Genomic DNA, 18,244 nt, shown 5'->3' on the forward strand with positions numbered 1-18,244 from the left:
GGGTGGCAAACAAATCGACTTGGGGAAACCCCGAGGTGCGAAATATGCATCGTAGCAGCTTGGAGCGGATCTGCCATTCATGCGTGAGTGCAAAGCGCCTGCTCAGTTGATCTACCTTCACGTTGTGGGCGCCTGGTAAGTACGAGGCTTTCAACATTATGTTGTTGGCAATGCACCAATTCCACAATCGGACTGCTTCTGCGCATAGCGCATGGGACCGTGCCCCTCCTTGTCGATTGATGTAGAACATGGTGGAGGTATTGTTGGTATTGATCCCAACTACTTTGCCGTGCAGGTATTTCCAAAAATGTCTGCACGCATTGAACACTGCTCTGAGCTCCAGTATGTTTATGTGCAGTGTCTGTTCTGCGGGGCATCATAGCCCTCGCGTCACCTTGCTGCCAATGTGCACTCCCCATCCTATGTGGGAGGCATCGGTTGTAAGAAAAATGGAAATTTGTAGTTGGTGGAAGGGCACTCCCACTAGCAGGTTCTTGGGATCTGCCCACCACGCTAGCGATTTCCGTACCTCCGTCGTGGGCAATACTACCCTGTGGATGGTATGGGCTGCTGGTCTGTAAACGCTCGCCAGCCAATGCTGGAGGCTTCGCATGTGTAACCTGGCATTCTGTAGCGCAAACGTGGCGGCCGCCATGTGCCCCAACAGTTGCAGGCATGTTAGGATCGGCACCGCAGGGCTGTACATCATGACTTGCACCAAGGATTTGATGGTGCGGAAGCGGGCGTCGCGCAGGTATATTCTTGATGCGATAGAGTTTATGCGCACCCCTATGAACTCTATATCTTGCGTGGGTTCGGTCTTTGACTTTGCAAGGTTGATAACTAGGCCCAGCGAAGTAAACATGTTCGCGGTGACGCGTATCATGCGTAGGACCTCCGTCTTTGAGGCCCCTTTCAGTAGGCAGTTGTCCAGATATGGAAAAATAAACATGCCCTGCCTGTGCAGGTAAGCTGATACCACTGCCAGGGTTTTGTTAAAGACTCTGGGTGCTGAGGATAGGCCGAACAGAAGAACCCTGTATTGGAAATGCTCCCCGCCAACCACGAAGCGGAGGAAGCGTCTGTGTGCCGGGTGGATTGTTATATGAAAGTAAGCGTCTTGTAAGTCGAGGGCTGCAAACCAGTCTCCATTGTCCAGTGCCGTAAGTATGGAGGCAACTGTAATCATCCGGAAGCGCTGCTTGCGCAAGTATCAGTTGAGGCCCCGCAGGTCCAGTATCAGCCTCCAGCCTCCTGTTTTCTTCTCTGTTAGGAAGGAGCGGGAGTAAAAACCTTTCCCTTGGAATTGTTCCGGTACTTTTTCCACCGCCCCTATGAACATGAGGTGATCTACCTCCTGGTTCAGCCTCGCCTCGTGAGAAGGGTCCCTGAGAAGAGGCCGGGTGGGGGGTTTCGTCGGTGGTAGTGACTGGAAGGGGATCGTGTAACCCATGGCTATAATCTCCAGCACCCATTTGTCTGTTGTGATATTTTGCCATTGGGGGTAGAACGGTTTGAGGCGATGATGGAACATGAGGTGAGACTGGCATTGAGCGATGGTGTTTATAGTGCAGTCCTCAACATACCCATCAAACTTGCTGCCTCTGGGCTTGCCCTGAGGTTGTGCGACTTTGTTGAGAACGTCGCCTGGGGGCCCTGTACTGTTGCTGCTGTTGATGGCGCCCTTGGTCATAGCCTCGCTGATATTGTGCGCGTTGTGGTTGGTAAGCGTAACGCCTTTGCTGAGGATAGAATTTCTTTTTCTTCTATGGAGGAGTGTAGATACCCAAGGTCTTAAGTGTGGCCCTCGAATGTTTGCTAGAATGGAGGACCGAGTCGGTTGATTCTGCAAACAGCTTTTGCTTGTCGAAGGGAAGATCCATGATCTTCGCCTGTAGATCTCTGGGGATACCAGACGTCTGGAGCCAGGATTCCCTACGCATTACCACTGCTGCGGCTGTTGAACGTGCCGCTGTGTCCGCCACGTCCAGGGCAATCTGAACTCCCGTTCGCGAGGCCGCGTAGCCCTCCTGGACGATCACCTTTAACACTGGCTTCTTGTCCTCCAGGAGGGAATCCATGAGAGAGGTGAGTCTAGTGTAATTGTCAAAGTTATGGTTTGATAAATGTGCCGCATAGTTTGCCATTCTCAATAATAAGGTAGAGGAGGAGTAGACCTTCCTGCCGAACAGCTCTAATTTCTTAGCATCTTTATCTGAACCCCCTGATTTGTACTGAGGCGTCTTCGACCTCTGCTGGGACGATTCGACCACCAAAGAATTGGGCTGTGGGTGGCTAAACAGGAATTCCATGCCCTTGGCTGGGATGAAGTATTTCTTATCTGCCCTTTTATTCATAGGCAGAATAGAGGCCGGCGTCTGCCATACGTTAGTGGCTGACTCCATAATGGCTTCATCCAGTGGGATAGCGATTTTAGATGAAGCCGGAGGTCTCAAATTTTTCAGGAGTTTATGATGCTTCTCCTGCACCTCTGCTATTTGAATGTCCTGCATGTTTGCTACTCTTTTGAACAGCTCTTGGCATTGCTCAAGGTCATCCATAGGGGAGACATCCCCGGGGACAACTGCCGCATCTGGAGAGGATGAGGAGGAACCACTAGGATAAGCCTCCCCCAAGTCCTCTGGCTCCTGAGTTTGCTGGTATGCTTGCTCCTTCGTGGGCTGTGAAGGAAAGTCTTGGGACTCTGGACCTAATTCCCCCTGGGACAGCTGCGTTCCTCTCCCAGAGCGAGAGTGTACACGGGGGTAATGGCGAGGAATGGGAGGGGATCTGCCCCTGGATTTAGACCTCCGATGTCGGTGTTCAGTATGACGAGGACAGTCATAACAACATGGACAAGGGCCCGGTGATGGAGACCTGGACCACGATCGGAGTGTGTACCCATGATGTCTGGGAGAGCGGGATCTCTGTGACGATATTGATAATGGTGAAGCTGGTTTGTGATAGTACTCATATGGATCCATGCCCAAAGAGGGGGAAGGTGGCCCGAGCCAAGGCGAAGGTGGTTGGAGGAATGGAGAGGGAGGTCCGGAATAGGCTGGTGGAGTTGCCGCCCGGCGACGCGGTGCGTGTATCTCGGGGGGGGGCGGGGCGCGCACGGCGGCGCTGGGTGATAATGGCACTGCAGCCCTGTCTGGAGATGGACTGAGGTGCCGGGTTTTGGCTATAGCTTTCCCCCGCCCCTGCAGGGCGGGCGCTGGCCCCTCCCGTGCTGGGGATCTCGGCCCCACTGTTGGTGCTGCGCGGGTAGCTTCCTCCGGTGCCGCTGGGCCCCGTGCTGGGTGCCCCTGCGCCATCGGTGCCGCGATTGCTGGTGCCGTGTGAGGCGGTGCCGCCGATTGCGGCGCTTGCTGCGCTGGCGCCCGCGGTGCCCTGAGTGCCGACTGCTGCATAGTTGGAGGCCCAGCCCCGGCCACGTGCGCAACCGTGCTGCCGCTTTCATCAGCCCGCAGCTGAGGGCTCCGCGTTCCGCTCATCCTGCTCGCTGAAACCGCCGGCAAGGATCGAGCCAGGGAGAGTTTCTTCTTCTTTTGCACAGAGGGGGTCAATGACACCGCCTTCCTTTTATGCGACCCAGAGGGCCCTTCTGTGTGAGGCTTCTCCGGCGGCTCAGGCTGAAGGGCCTTATCAAACAAGATCATTTTGAGCCTCATCTCTCCGTCCTTCCTGGCCCTGGCTGTAAGCTTAGCACAGTGCGAACACTTCTGTGTAACATGGAACTCCCCCAGGCAACGAATGCACTTACTATGCCCATCAGAGGCCGGCATAGCCTTGCGGCATGACTCACACTTCTTAAACCCCGAGGAAGACATCGCGGTGAGTCTTCACTGTTAATAGGGTACTTAGCCGCTAATCAGTGCGTTCTGCAAACCAAACAACATTCACGGCCGTCAGGGTAGCGGACGGCTTTAACAGCCTTCTTTGTCCACTCCTCTCCCTCCGTTCCTCTTCTCGCTACTATTTTGTATGGGTTTTTTTTTTTTTTTTTTTTTTTGTATAATAGTAAAAACAACGAGCTAACAAGTAAAAACAACTATCTTATCTGTCTCAGGCTTTAGAGCCGGAGCGGATTCTGTCTGCAGCCATTGGCGGTTGAGAAGGAACTGGCGGGGACCGGATCGTGCACATGGCTGGGGGCGTGCAAGGGAGCAGCACGCATCGGCGCATATGCGATCCAGTGGAAACTGCTAGAAGAATTCCAATCTGCGGCGCCGGACAAGCCCAACACCTACTGTGGAGCACCCATGGGGGCCATTTGAAGAAGAACCAAAAGTTATCAGTGTCTAATCCCTCTTTAATTCTTGAATTCCTTAGCTGGTTGTGAATTTGTCACCCTTTGTTTGCTTTTACTGAATGGACCATATCACGAAAACAGAACAGAAGAGGCTGTGCTGTTTCACTAGCTTTAAAACCACATCCCCAGCTATCTCATTTCTAAGACAAGTGATCCTAATATTTTAAATCTACCTTATGAGAGGTTTTTTGAGACCAATTCTTTATTCTTCTCTCAAAGCCATCTAATTTTACAGTATTATTTTTGTATTCAAATGACTTAGTACTGCCCAGAGATTTCAGAAGAGAAAAACCCATAACATGCAATACCATTATATTTTCTGTATTATTCTCCATCCTGCTTCTCATGCAAGCTGACAGGCTTTTTACGCACAGCTGCAGTTAGCCAAGCTCATTAACTGGTCCAAAACGGTGTCCAGGTTTCTTTTTGAGTTGATACTGTGAATGTAAAATGCTGAAGATATTGGAGTACTTCATCGTTTTGTCTGCTGAAATTTGTTCCAGTTTGCTCACTTCATTAGGACTGGATTTCTAAGTTCTGAACCTTTGTTGCAGCAGTGTTCATCCCACCTTGAGACAAGGTATATAAGGGAAGTTGTTTGAATAAAAGGTATATTCCAAAGTGGGTGAGGTAAAATCTATCAGTGGCATCCTGATCAGCCTCAAATGTAAGGTCAGATCTACACCTAGATCTAACTGTACACTTTGTGTATGGGTTTGATATAATTTCTTGGTGAAATGTGTAAAAAAGGAATGTAAATTGCATGACATTTTCTGAAAAAGGAATGTAAATTGAATGGCATTGCACTGCTATGCACTCGTGCCATACTCATTAATGTAGGCGATCATGGCCCTCCACACCGTCTATTACAAGTATTCTGGAGCATCTCCACAGTACTGTGGCAACGCAACCACACAGTGATACTATCCAATATTTTCTCACATTGTCTACCTTGTCCTCGCTTTCCATTATAACTTCTCTGTTGTCACTAAATTTTCAAGTGCAGACTTTCTAATTATATGGTCTATAAATTTTGTGTGTCTTGTTCTTATCTTATTTAACAGCGTTCTTTTGCTGTTGGCTTCATTTAAGACAGACTCATTTGTCCTTTTGGTCGTCCATGAGATGCACAACATCCTCCTTAAACACATCTCTGCGTCTTCGACGTATTTCTCAAGTTGTTTACTGATAGTCCATGATTCGCATCCATACATGAGGACTGTTTCTACATAACATCACAGCACTCTCTTCCTAACCTCCAATGATAAAGATCTGTTTGTGAGAATGCTTCTCATTTCCTGAATGCTGCTTTTGCTTGACCTATTCTGCATTTCACTTCAGTTAAACACCTACCATCGGATGTGATATAGGATCCTCAGTACTTGAATTTAGTCACTTGATGAAGAACTGTTCCATTTGCTAGTACCTCACATGTTGGCAGTGCCTGGCACTGCTATTATCTATTTAATTAACTCAAGGATTACCTTCATATCAGGGTAGAAATATGATCTTTTAAAAATCCAGATAAGAGAAGGTTTGTGTTTGATGAAATATGCATTTTTTTATGTTTCGAGATAATGTGTGGTTACTGTATGATTTGACTGACATTCTTGTAAGTGCTCCGAGTTTGTTAGCACTTAGCTTTAAAAACTAGTTTCTTAGTGCGGGTAAAACAGCTGGAATGTAGGGCACAGAGCTCATCTTTCTGTGGTGGAGATGGAAGCTGAATGTACTGCAGTATATGCTGCTGTCTTCATTCCTTCACGTGGGAAGGAGTTAGAACTCACCTCTCTCATGTTGAAGCCACTTGCGTTCAAGATAATACTGATAACAGCTCTCAAATTCTCGCTGACTATAGTTGGTCACCTGGATGGGAATGAAAGGGTCCAGTGTGTCAAAACCCTCCTGGAAAGGAAAAGTGAAACTGTGAGGCAGACAGACCATATAATAGCCACTCTGGAAACAAAGAAAACAATGTGTTGCAGAGGGATAAGGCATATCCTAGCCACGGGAAAGTTCATGTAGAACTGCTTTAAAAAAAAAAAAAGCTGTATGGCTCATGAAACCAAGGAAGCCAACTAAAACACAACATGAACTCTGAGCTACTCGGGTTATTTATGCAGAAGGAGGCTAGTGAAAAAGCACACAAAAGGTTAGAATGAGAAGTCAAAAAGCAGGAGCACTGAGACAGACTGGGATGACTATTAATTTTACTATGTTTGAAAACACTTCCCTTCCCATTCTTTTCACTTGCAGGTCCAGCTGAACAATGAGGCTATGTCAAAGTTACATAAAGAGTGTTGAAGAGTAATTTAAAAGATAATGCAGTTTGATAGCCACATGGTAATAGAGAGATCTTGCAGCAAGCCAAGGGACACCATGCAAGAATGACTGAACAGAGCAACAGACAGAAAGCTGTGCTAGTCTATATACTATCAAAACAAAAAAGTTCTGGTATGGCTATGGTCTGAAGAAGTGGGTCTGTCCCACAAAAGCTCACCTAATAAATTACTTTGTTAGTCTTTAAAATGCTACTTTACTGCTTTTGTATTTTGAACAGAACAAGACTCAGCAAGTGGCTGATTCAGCCATTGCTTTCCTTGTACCAATGAAGAGGAAGCCGGAGGCCGCCACTCACCTTTTCCAGCAACTCATGGGGCAAATAAGCAGCACGAGGTTTGAAAAGAGAGCCCGTCTGGCTAAGCGTCGTCACAATGGCACCTCCGTTCTGAAACACAGAGATAGTTCAGGAGGAGCCTGAGGCAGAGGACATACATTTGACCTGTGTAGAATCAATAACTGTCTCCTCTGATATCATGCATTTTCCTTCCTGTAATTACCTACAGACCCAGATTTTCCTAGGCAATGTGGAACCCAGCAGAAGCACTGGCTATGGGGAGCACTCAACTACTGTGGTCCCAGCAGAATGCAGTGAAACAATACTTGTCCTTGGACAGCTCCTCACTATACCAGGTCTAGCTTTTCCTAGAAGAGTACTGATGGGAATAAGATAGCAGCACTGATTACTGAGACTTTAGGGTGGGAATAAAGTAGCTGTGGGGTTTCCACAAGCACTTTACTGGGAGAAGCTGTAATTGAAATAGAATCATAGAACACTAGAACTGAAAGGGACCTTGAGAGGTCAGAGTCCAGTCCCATGCCCTCAAGGCAGAACCATCTAGACTATCCCCTGACAGATGTCTATCTAAGCTGCTCTTAAATATCTCCAGTGATGGAGATTCCACAACCTCCCTATGTAATTTATTCCAATGTTTAACCACCCTGACAGTTAGGAAGTTGTTCCTACTGTCCAACCTAAACCTCTCTTGCTGCAGCTTAAGACCATTGCTTCTTGTCATTTCTTCAGCGGCTAAGAGGAGCAATTTTTCTTCCTCCTCCTTGTAACACTTTTTAGGTATTTGTAAACTGCTATCATGTTCCCTCTGTCTTGTCTTCTTTAAAGAAGCCCATTTTTTCAGTCTTTCCTCATAGCTCATGTTCTCTAGACCTTTAATCATTCTTGTTGCTCTTCTTTAGACCTTCTCCTATTTCTCCCCATCCCTCTTGAAATGTGATGCCCAAAACTGGAAACTATACTTCAATTGAGGCCTAATCAGTGCAGAGTAGAGTGGAAAAAACAATTTCTCAGGTCTTGCTCACAACACTCCTGTTAATGCATCACAGATTCTTTTATTTTTTTAGGTAACAGTGGTCACACTGTTCACTCATATTTAGCTTGTGTAGTAACAAAGGTTGCGGTCCACTATGACCCCTAGATTCCTTTTCTGGAGTACTTTGAATTTGTTCTTATTAAACTTCATCCTATTTACCTCAGACCATTTCTCCAGTTTGTCTAGATAACTTTATTGCATTGTATTTGCTCAGTTTATTGATAAGAAGATCATGCGAGACTATATAAAATGCCTTACTAAAGTTGAAGTATACCACATCCACCGCTCCTCCCTTACCCACAAGACTTGTTATCCTATCAAAGAAAGCTATCAGATTGGCTTGGCATGACAGGGCAACACTGGGAGGCAAGATCAAATCAATATCTTAGATAGCTATATGCAAATGCAAGAAGTATGGGTAATAAGCGGGAAGAACTGGAAGTGCTAATAAATAAATACAACTATGACGTTGGCATCGAAGAAACTTGGGATAATACACACGACTGGAATGTTGGTATGGAAGGGTACAGCTTGCTCAGGAAGGACGGATGGGGAAAAAGGGACGATGTGTTGCCTTATATATTAAAAATGTACACACTTGGATGGAGGTGGAGGTGGAGATGGATGGAGGAACCGGATGTGTTGAGAGTCTCTGGGTTAAGCTAAAAGGTGTAAAAAACAAGGGTGACGTCCTGCTAGGGGTCTACTACAGGCCACCTTCCCAGATGGAAGAGGTGGATGAGACTTTTTTTTTAAAAATTAACAAAATCATCCAGGGCCCAGGATTTGGTGTTGATGGGGGACGTCAACTATCCAGATATATGTTGGGAAACTAACACAGCAACGTGCAGACTATCCAATAAGTTCTTGGGCTGCACTGGAGTCAACTTTTTATTTCAGAAGGTTGAAAAAGCTACTGGGGGGAAGCTGTCCTAAATTTGATTTTAACAAATAGGTAGGAACTGACTGAGAATTTGAAAGTGGAAGGCAGCTTGGGGGAAAGCGATCATGAAATCAGAGAGGTCACAATTTTAAGTAAGGATAGAAGGGAATACAGCAAAATAGAGACAATGGATTTCAGGAAGGCAGATTTTGGTAAACTTAGAGAGCTGGTAGGTAGGTTCCCATGGGAAGCAAGACTTAGGGGAAAAACAACTGAAGAGTGGCAGTTTTTCAAAGGGACATTATTAAGGGCCCAAAAGCAAGCTATTGCATGCATAGGAAAGAAAATATGGCAAAAGACCACCTTGGCTTAATCAGGAGATCTGGCATGATCTCAAAATAAGAAAGGAATCATATAAAAAATGGAAACTAGGACAAATTACAAAGGATGAATATAGGCAAACAACACAGGAATGCAGGGGCAAGATTAGAAAGGAAAAGGCACTAAATGAGCTCAAATTAGCTAGAGGAATAAAGGGAAACAAGGCGGCTTTCTATAAATACATTAGAAGCAAGAGGAAGACCAAGGACAGGGTAGGCCCATTGCTCAGTGAGGAGGGAGAAACAGTAATGGGAAACTTGGAAATGGCAGAGATGCTTAATGATTTCGTTTCACTCTTCACCAAGAAGTCTGAAGAAGGAATGCCCAACATAGTGAATGCTAGTGGGAAAGGGGTAGGTTTAGAAGATAAAATAAAAAAACAAGTGAAAAATCACTTAGAAAAGTTAGATGTCTGCAAGTCACTAGGGCCTGGTGAAATGCACCCTAGAATACTCCATGAGCTGATAGAGTAGGTATCTGAGCCATTAGCTATCATCTTTGGAAAATCATGGGAGACAGGAGAGATTCCAAAGACTGGAAAAAGGCAAATACAGGGCCCATCTATAAAAAGGGGAATACGGACAACACAGGAAACTACAGACCAATCAGTTTAACTTCTGTGCCAGGAAAGATAATAGAACCATCTGCATACACTTGGAAGGTGGTAAGGTGATAGGGAACAGCCAGCATGGATTTGTAAAGAACAAATCATGTCAAACCAATCTCATAGCTTTCTTTGATAGGATAACGAACCATGTGGATAAGGGAGAAGCAGTAGATGTGGTACATCTAGACTTTAGTAAGGCATTTGATACAGTCTCACATGATATTCTTATCAATAAACTAGGCAAATACAACTTAGATGGAGCTACTATAAGGTGGGTGCAAAACTGGCTGGATAACCATGTTCAGAGAGTAGTTATCAATGGTTCTCAATCCTGCTGGAAAGGTATAACAAGTGGGGTTCCACAGTGGTCTGTTTTGGGACCGGTTCTGTTCAATATCTTCATCAACAATTTAGGTATTGGCATAGAAAGTATGCTTATTAAGTTTGCAGATGATACCAAACTAGGAGGGGTAGCAAATGCTTTGGAGGATCGGGTCAAAATTCAAAATTATCTGGACAAATTGGAGAAATGGTCTGAGGTAAACAGGATGAAGTTTAATAAAGACAAATGCAAAGTGCTCCACGTAGGAAGGAACAATCAGTTTCACTTATACAGAATAGGAAGCAAGTGTCTAGGAAGGAGTGTGGCAGAAAGGGATCTAGGGGTTATAGTGGACCACAAGTTAAATATAAGTCAACAGTGTGATGCTGTTGCAAAAAAAGCAAACATGATTCTGGGATGCATTACCAGGTGTGTTGTGAAGACGACACGAGAAGTCATTCTTCCACTCTACTCTGCGCTGGTTAGGCCTCAGTTGGAGTATTGTGTCCAGTTCTGGGCACCACATGTGAAGAAAGATGTGGAGAAATTGGAAAGGGTCCAGAAAAGAGCAACAAGAATGATCAAAGATCTAGAGAACATGACCTATGAATAAAGACTGAAAGAATTGGGCTTGTTTAAGTTTGGAAACAAGAAGATTGAGGGTGGGGAGATGATAGTGATTTTCAGGTATCTACAAGGGCATCATAAGGAGGAGGGAGAAAACCTGTTTTTCTTGGCCTCTGAGGACAGAACAAGCAGCAATGGGCTTAAACTGCAGCAAGAGAGGTTTAGGTTGGACATTAGGAAATAGTTTCTAACTGTTGGGTGGTCAAACACTGGAATAAATTGCCAAGGGAGGTTAGATATTTAAGAACAGGTTAGATAAATGTCTAGCCAGGATGGTCTAGACAGTACTTGGTCTTGCCATGAGGACAGGGGGCTGGACTCGATGACCTCTCAAGGTCCCTTCCAGTCCTAGCATTCTACGATTTGTTCTTTACAAATTCACGCTGGCTGCTTCCTATCACCTCATTTTATTTCATATGGTTGCAGACTAATTCCTTAATTACTTGCTCCATTATCTTTCCCAGCATAAAAGTTAAACTGACTGGTTGTAATTCCCCGGGTTGCTCTTATTCCCCTTCACCAGGGCCTGATGAAATGCATCCTAGAATACTCAAGGAGCTCATAGAGGTGGTATCAGAGCTTTTAGTGATCATCTTTGAAAAGTCCTGGATGTCCTTTATCTTTGGGAATCTCCCCAGACTCCCCTTCATCAGGGCCTGGTGATTTGCAGACATTGAACTTTTCTAATTAATTTTTCTTTTTTACATTCACTATGTTAGGCTTTCCTTTAATCTGACTTCTTGGTGAAGATCAAAGCAAAGAAGTCATTAAATACCTCTGCCATTTCCAAGTTTTCTGATATTGTTTCTCCCTCCTCACTGAGCAGTGGGCCTATCCTGTCCTTGGGTCTTGTCCTCTTGCTTGTAATATATTTATAGAATGTCTTCGTGTTACCCTTTGTGTTTCTAGGTAGGTTGAGCTTATTTTGTGCCTTTGCCTTTCTAAACTTGCCCCTGCATATCTGTATTGTTTGCTTATATTCATCCTTTGTAATCTGCCCTAGTTTCCACTTTTTATAGGCTTCCTTTTTGGTTATCAGATAATGCAAGATCTCCTGATTAAGCCAAGGCGGTCTTTTGCCATACTTTCTCTCTCCTACATGGTGGAATAGCTTGCTTTTGGGCCTTAATAATGTCCCTTTGAAAAACTGCCACTCTTCAGTTGGTTTTTTCCCCCCTTAGTCTTGCTTCTCATGGAACTTCACTTACAAGCTCTTGAGTTTATCTAAATCTGCCTTCCTGAAATCCATTGTCTCTATTTTGCTGCTTTCCCTCCTACCACTACTTGGAATCACGAACTCTATGATTTCATGGTCACTTTCTCAACTAGTTCCTCCCTATCTGTTAAAATCAAACTAGAACAGCTTCTCTCCTCATAGCTTTTTCCACATTCTGAAAATAGTCTTCAACGCACTCCAAGAACTTATTGGATTGTCTTTACCTTGCTGTGTTAGTATCCTAACATGTCTGAATAGTTAGTCTCCCTTCACCATCAAATCCTGTGCTTTGGATGATTTGGTTAGTTGCTTTGAAAAAACCTCATCCACCTTTTCTCCCTGGGTAGGTGGTCTGAAGTAGACCCTAGCATAATATCACCCTTGCTTTTTACCTCTTTTAACCTAACCCAAAGACTCTCAACACTTCTGTGTCCTATGTCCATCTCCATCTCAGTACGGCTGTACATTTTTTATATATAAGGCAACACCTCCTCCCTGCTTACCCCACCTATCCTTCCTGAGTAAGCTGTACCATTCTATACCAATATTCCAAATCGTGTGTATTATCTCACCAAGTCTCTGTGATACTAGCTATGTCATAGTTGTTTATTTTCACTAGGTGGCACTGTACATATAGAATCTAAATCTGGAGGTTCCCCGTAACTCCAAACCTGCAGACATTCAGTACAAAAGGAAAAAAAATCATTTGGAAGCAAAGTATTGCCTCTGATATGCTGTCAAGATTATTTAAACAGCTTTCAACTGAAACCTCTCTGCGCCACCCTCGTTAAAGGCTGTCCACATAATACCACTGTTTATGAAAGGAAGAAATGGAGTAAAACTATTAAGCAAAAGTGACTATCCACATAGCTCCCTAAATTCCCAATAGGAACCCCCTCAGAAGATCTCTCTGCCCTGAAGTTTCCTCATTTAGCTCTTAATACTATACAATGACTTGCCAGCAAGCCCACAGGTGCACTCACCCAGTTATTCATCACCATCTTTCTCAGATTGTGGACTAGCGTCAGCTCCTCTGGAGAAACCTAAAGACAACAGAATATCAGGTATATCTGGCTGGAGAAATAATCTCCCAGCTCCTCTCCCACCCATGAGATTCCTTTGGATGCTTGAACAAAAAAACCCAGAGCATAACAGTTTAACAGCAGCTCCAGTCCAAGAACTATTTGAAGCTTTCATCAGAGATGCCATTAAGGCATTTTTATATAGTTTTCGGAAACACAAACACAAGCAGAGCCTCTTTCTGAGGCCATGAGATCAACTTCTGGGAATGGGATACTGGTAAGATGACCCATTCCATGCCATACAGGCACCATTAGATTTGAATTCATTAGCTGCATGGCATATACAATGTGAACTCACTTGCTTAAGCAATTATGTCATCCTTTTTGGGAAAAGGGGCTGCTGAGCAAAATAGCCCCCATATCAAGAACTGTAAAGAACAGTTCTGGGAGTTTCTTAAACTAACACTATTATTTACTCAATCGTTGTCAATTCATGACTTCCACTTGCCTTCCTTGTTTGAAGGCCGATCATCTCTGATACCTTTGTCCATAGATCTGGTAATTTGCTACATCTCCCCATGTCCTAATCCTCTCTCACTTGGACTATTAAAACTCTTAAGACAAGAGCAGCCAGACTGGGTCACGCCAAAGATCTATCTAGCCCACTATAGAGAAGTTACTCACCGTAGTAACGATGGTTCTTCGAGATGTGTCCCCGTGGGTGCTCCACATTAGGTGTCGGGCTCACCCCGGCGCCGCAGATCGGATCTTTCCAGCAGTTTCTGCCAGACTGCGCATGCGCCAGCATGTGCCGCTCCCTTGCGCGCTCCCGGCCATGTGCGCGATCCGGTCCCCGCCAGTTCCTTGACCAACCGCCTCGGATGCTCCTGAAAAATACTAAACAGAGATCCGAAGTGGGGAGGATGGGCGGGTGGTGGAGCACCCACGGGGACACATCTCGAAGAACCACCGTTACTACGGTAAGTAACTTCTCTTTCTTCCTCGAGTGTCCCCGTGGGTGCTCCACGATAGGTGACTACCCAGCAGTAACCCAAGAAAGGAGGTGGGTAATCGGGTTATGTGCAGCTTGCCCCCGAAAGGACCGCTGTCGAAAGACGGGTATCCTCTTGGAATACCCTGTGTAGGGCATAATGCTTGGTGAAGGTGTTGTAGGATGACCAGGTCGCCGCTCTGCAGATGTCTTTTAATGCAATGCCCTTGAAAAAGGCTGTTGATGCCGCCACCGCCCTGGTGGAGCCAGTAAAGGAGTCTTTGTAAGTTCGTAGCACATTTTTATACAGGATACGATGTGCTTCGAGATCCTCTGCGAAGAGAGACCTTCTCCTTTTGATCTGGGAGTGAGAGAGACTAGGAGTCTATCCATTTTCTGGAAGGACTTAGTCCTGTGTATATAGAAAGCCAGCGCCCTCCTCACGTCCAGGAGGTGTAGGCGCGCCTCTTTGTTGGAGTTATGAGGCTTTGGATAAAACGAGGGTAAAACTATAGGTTCGTTAATATGAAACTCTGAAGAAACTTTCGGAACAAAGGCTGGATGCAGCCGTAAGGTTACCGCCCCCTTTGAAAATACTGTGCAGGGTGGCATCGCCATAACTGCCGTGAGCTCGCTCACCCTGCGAGCTGACGTGATTGCAAGAAGGAAGGTTGTTTTTATTGTAAGGAGACGGAGGGAAACTGTGGCTAAGGCTTCAAACAGTGGTCCCGTTAGCGCGTTAAGCACCAGGTCCACCACGAAGGTGGAAGAGGTTTCCAAGGGGGGTACAGGTTTACCAGCCCCTTGGGGAACCTGGTAACCATGGGATGGGCAAACACCGTGGGCCCTTTCTCTTCATGCCAGAAAGCCGATATAGCGGCAAGGTGGACCTTTAACGAGGATAGGGAAAGTCCGCCTCTCTTGAGGTCCAGTAAATATTCTAATATTACGGATATAGGCACATCAAGGGGAGCTAATTGCTTGGTAGAGCACCATGCAGTGAATCAAGTCCATTTCTGCTCGTAGGTCTTCCTGGTAGAAGTCCTTCGGCTACTTTCTAGGACTTGTTGCACTCCCTCCGTACATGTACTCTCTAGGGAGCTGAGCCATGGATTAACCATGCTTGCAGTCGCAGGCCTCGGGGGTGTGGATGCACTATGGACCCCTGGGCTTGCGTGAGCAGGTCCGGTGCCACAGGAAGGGGCATCAGTGGGCGGTCCGACATGCGCAGAAGCAAGGGGAACCATTGCTGTCGATCCCAAGTTGGGACTACTAGGATCATGTGGGCTCTCTCTCTCCTGGCTTTCTGCAAGACATTGTGGATGAGCACTGTGGGAGGAAATGCGTAGAGCAGGGGGCCCTTCCACGAGATCGCGAATGCGTCCCCCAGGGACCCCCGTCCCAGTCCTGCCCTGGAGCAGTATTGAGGGCACTTCTTGTTGTGTTGAGTGGCAAACAGGTCTACCTGGGGAAACCCCCATGCGTGAAAAATCAGTCGTAGCAGATCGGAACGGATCTGCCACTTGTGTGTGAGTGCGAAGCGCCTGCTCAGCTGGTCTGCCTTCACGTTGAGAGTGCCTGGTAAATACGAGGCTTTCAAGGTTATATTGGCGATGCACCAGTTCCACAGCCGGACTGCTTCTGCACATAAGGCACGGGACCGAGCTCCTCCTTGTCGATTTATATAAAATATGGTGGAGGTATTGTCTGTATTGATCCCGACTACTTTGCCTTGTATATAGTCTCGAAAGTGTTTGCAGGCGTTGAACACTGCTCTGAGCTCCAGTATATTTATATGCAGCGACTGTTCCGTAGGGGACCACAGTCCCTGTGTCACCTTTTCACCCATGTGTGCTCCCCACCCTATGTGGGAGGCGTCGGTGGTGAGGAAGATAGAGATTTGTGGTTGATGAAAGGGTACCCCTGTTAGCATGTTCTTGGGGTTCACCCACCATTGCAGGGATCTGCGCACCTCTGTCATGGGCGACACTACCCTGCGGACAGTGTGTGTTGCTGGTTTGTAGACGCTCGCCAGCCAATGCTGCATGCTGCGCATATGCAATCTGGCGTTCTGTACTACGAATGTTGCTGCTGCCATGTGGCCTAGCAGCTGTAAGCACGTTAGAACCGGCACCATGGGGCTGAAGGTGATGACTTGTATGAGGGAACCAATAGCGCGAAAGCGAGCATCTGGTAGATAAACCCTTGCTGTGATGGAGTTTATACGTGCCCCTATGAACTCTATGTCCTGTGTGGGGTCGATCTTTGACTTCGCCAGGTTGATGACCAGGCCCAGCGAAGAGAAAGTGCTTGCTGTAATGCGTATCATGCGTAGTACCTCTTCCTTCAAAGCCCCTTTCAGTAGGCAGTCATCCAGATATGGGAACATAAACACCCCCTGTTTTTGCAGGTAGGCTGACACCACTGCCAGGGTCTTGGTAAAGACTCTGGGGGCCGAGGAGAGGCCAAACGGCAGAACCTTGTATTGGAAATGTTCTTTGCCGACCATAAACCGGAGAAAGCGTCTGTGAGCCGAGTGGATTGTTATATGGAAATACGCGTCTTGTAAGTCGAGGGCTGCGAACCAATCTCCATCGTCCAGTGCCGTGAGAATAGAGGCGACTGTGATCATCCGAAAGCGTTGTTTGTGCAAGTACCGGTTGAGGCCTCGAAGATCTAAGATGGGCCTCCAGCCTCCTGTTTTTTTCTCTGTGAGGAAGTATCTTGAATAAAACCCTTTCCCTTGGAGTTGCTCCGGCACTCTTTCCACTGCCCCTATAAGCATAAGATGGTCCACCTCCTGCTTGAGTCTCGCTTCGTGGGAGGCGTCCTTGAGATGGGGCCTGGGTGGAGGTCGTGGTGGTGGGAGCGACTGGAAGGGGATCGCGTAACCCGTGGCTATGATCTCCAGTACCCATTTGTCTGTGGTGATCTTTTGCCACTGGGCGCAGAACAGTCGGAGGCGATGATGGAACATTAGCTTTGGATGACATTGTGCGATGGTAGTGATAGTGCAGCCCTCGATCTGTCCATCAAACTTGTTGCCTTTGGCCCTGCCCCGAGGATGCACGGCTCTGTTGGGAACGTCACCTGGGAGTTCTATACTGTTGGTGCTGTTGATGCCACCCTTCTTCGTAGCCCCTTTGGTACTGAGCACGCTGGGGTTGATATGGGTATTGTCTTTGCTGAGGGTAATACTTTTTCTTCCTGTATGGAGGGGTATAAATCCCCAAGGTTCTGAGAGTGGCCCTTGAGTCTTTACTGGAATGAAGGACCGAATCAGTTGATTCAGCAAACAACTTCTGCGTGTCAAAGGGGAGATCGACAATCTTCGCCTGCAGATCCCTCGGGATACCCGATGTCTGAAGCCAGGATTCCCTGCGTATGACCACTGCTGTAGCCATTGAGCATGCCGCCACATCTGCTACGTCCAGGGCGATCTGAACTCCTGTCCTCGAGGCTGAGTAGCCTTCCTGCACGATGGCCTTCAGCACCGGCTTCTTATCCTCTGGAAGCGAGTCCATGAGAGAAGTCAGTCTGGAGTAATTGTCAAAATTATGGTTCGCTAGGTGTGCTGCATAATTTGCCATTCTCAACAGTAGGGTAGAGGAGGAGTAGACCTTTCTGCCGAATAGCTCTAGCTTCTTGGCATCTTTGTCCGTTCCCCCTGCCTTGTACTGGGAAGTTTTCGACCTCTGTTGAGACGATTCCACCACCAGTGAATTTGGTTGTGGGTGACTAAACAGGAACTCCATGCCCTTCGCTGGGATGAAGTATTTCTTATCCGCTCTCTTGTTTATAGGTGGAGCGGACGCTGGGGTCTGCCATATCGCGGTAGCGGACTCTGCGCGGTGCGGGCTGGCTGTTTAATCATCGGAGGCTCAGCCTCTGCTACGTGCGCTTCCGCGCCGCCGCTTGTTTGTAATTGCGGCTGGGGGCTATGTGCTGCACCCGTCCCGCTCGCTGTGGCTGCCGGCAGGGATCGGGTTGGAGAGAGCTTCCTCCGTTTTTGCACTGATGGGGTGAGGGACGCCACCTTCCTTTTATGGGGCCCTGTGGGTCCCTCTTGTTGAGGCCGCTCCGGAACGTCTGGCTGGAGGGCCTTATCAAAGAGCAGCATTTTTAGCTGCATTTCTCTGTCCTTCCTGGCTCTGGCCGTGAGCTTTGCGCAAAAGGAGCATTTCTGGGTGACGTGAGATTCCCCCAATC

The 18,244-nt window shown here is 46.9% G+C and overlaps 1 protein-coding gene across 2 annotated transcripts in view; it reads right to left on the bottom strand.

Moving 5' to 3' along the window:
• The window catches only part of DAP3 (death associated protein 3), a 56,803-nt gene that overhangs the window by 3,142 nt on the left and 35,417 nt on the right, over positions 1-18,244 (bottom strand). For both annotated transcript variants that reach the window (XM_074980881.1, XM_074980880.1), the window contains 3 exons: positions 13,006-13,065; positions 6,954-7,043; positions 6,103-6,220 (listed from right to left, as the gene is read on the bottom strand). In XM_074980881.1, coding sequence (XP_074836982.1) covers positions 6,103-6,220; positions 6,954-7,043; positions 13,006-13,065 — 268 coding nt within the window. The remainder of the gene's footprint in view (positions 1-6,102; positions 6,221-6,953; positions 7,044-13,005; positions 13,066-18,244) is intronic.

This window comes from Carettochelys insculpta, chromosome 30, assembly GCF_033958435.1.
Source record: "Carettochelys insculpta isolate YL-2023 chromosome 30, ASM3395843v1, whole genome shotgun sequence".
NCBI classification, from domain to species: domain Eukaryota; kingdom Metazoa; phylum Chordata; order Testudines; family Carettochelyidae; genus Carettochelys; species Carettochelys insculpta.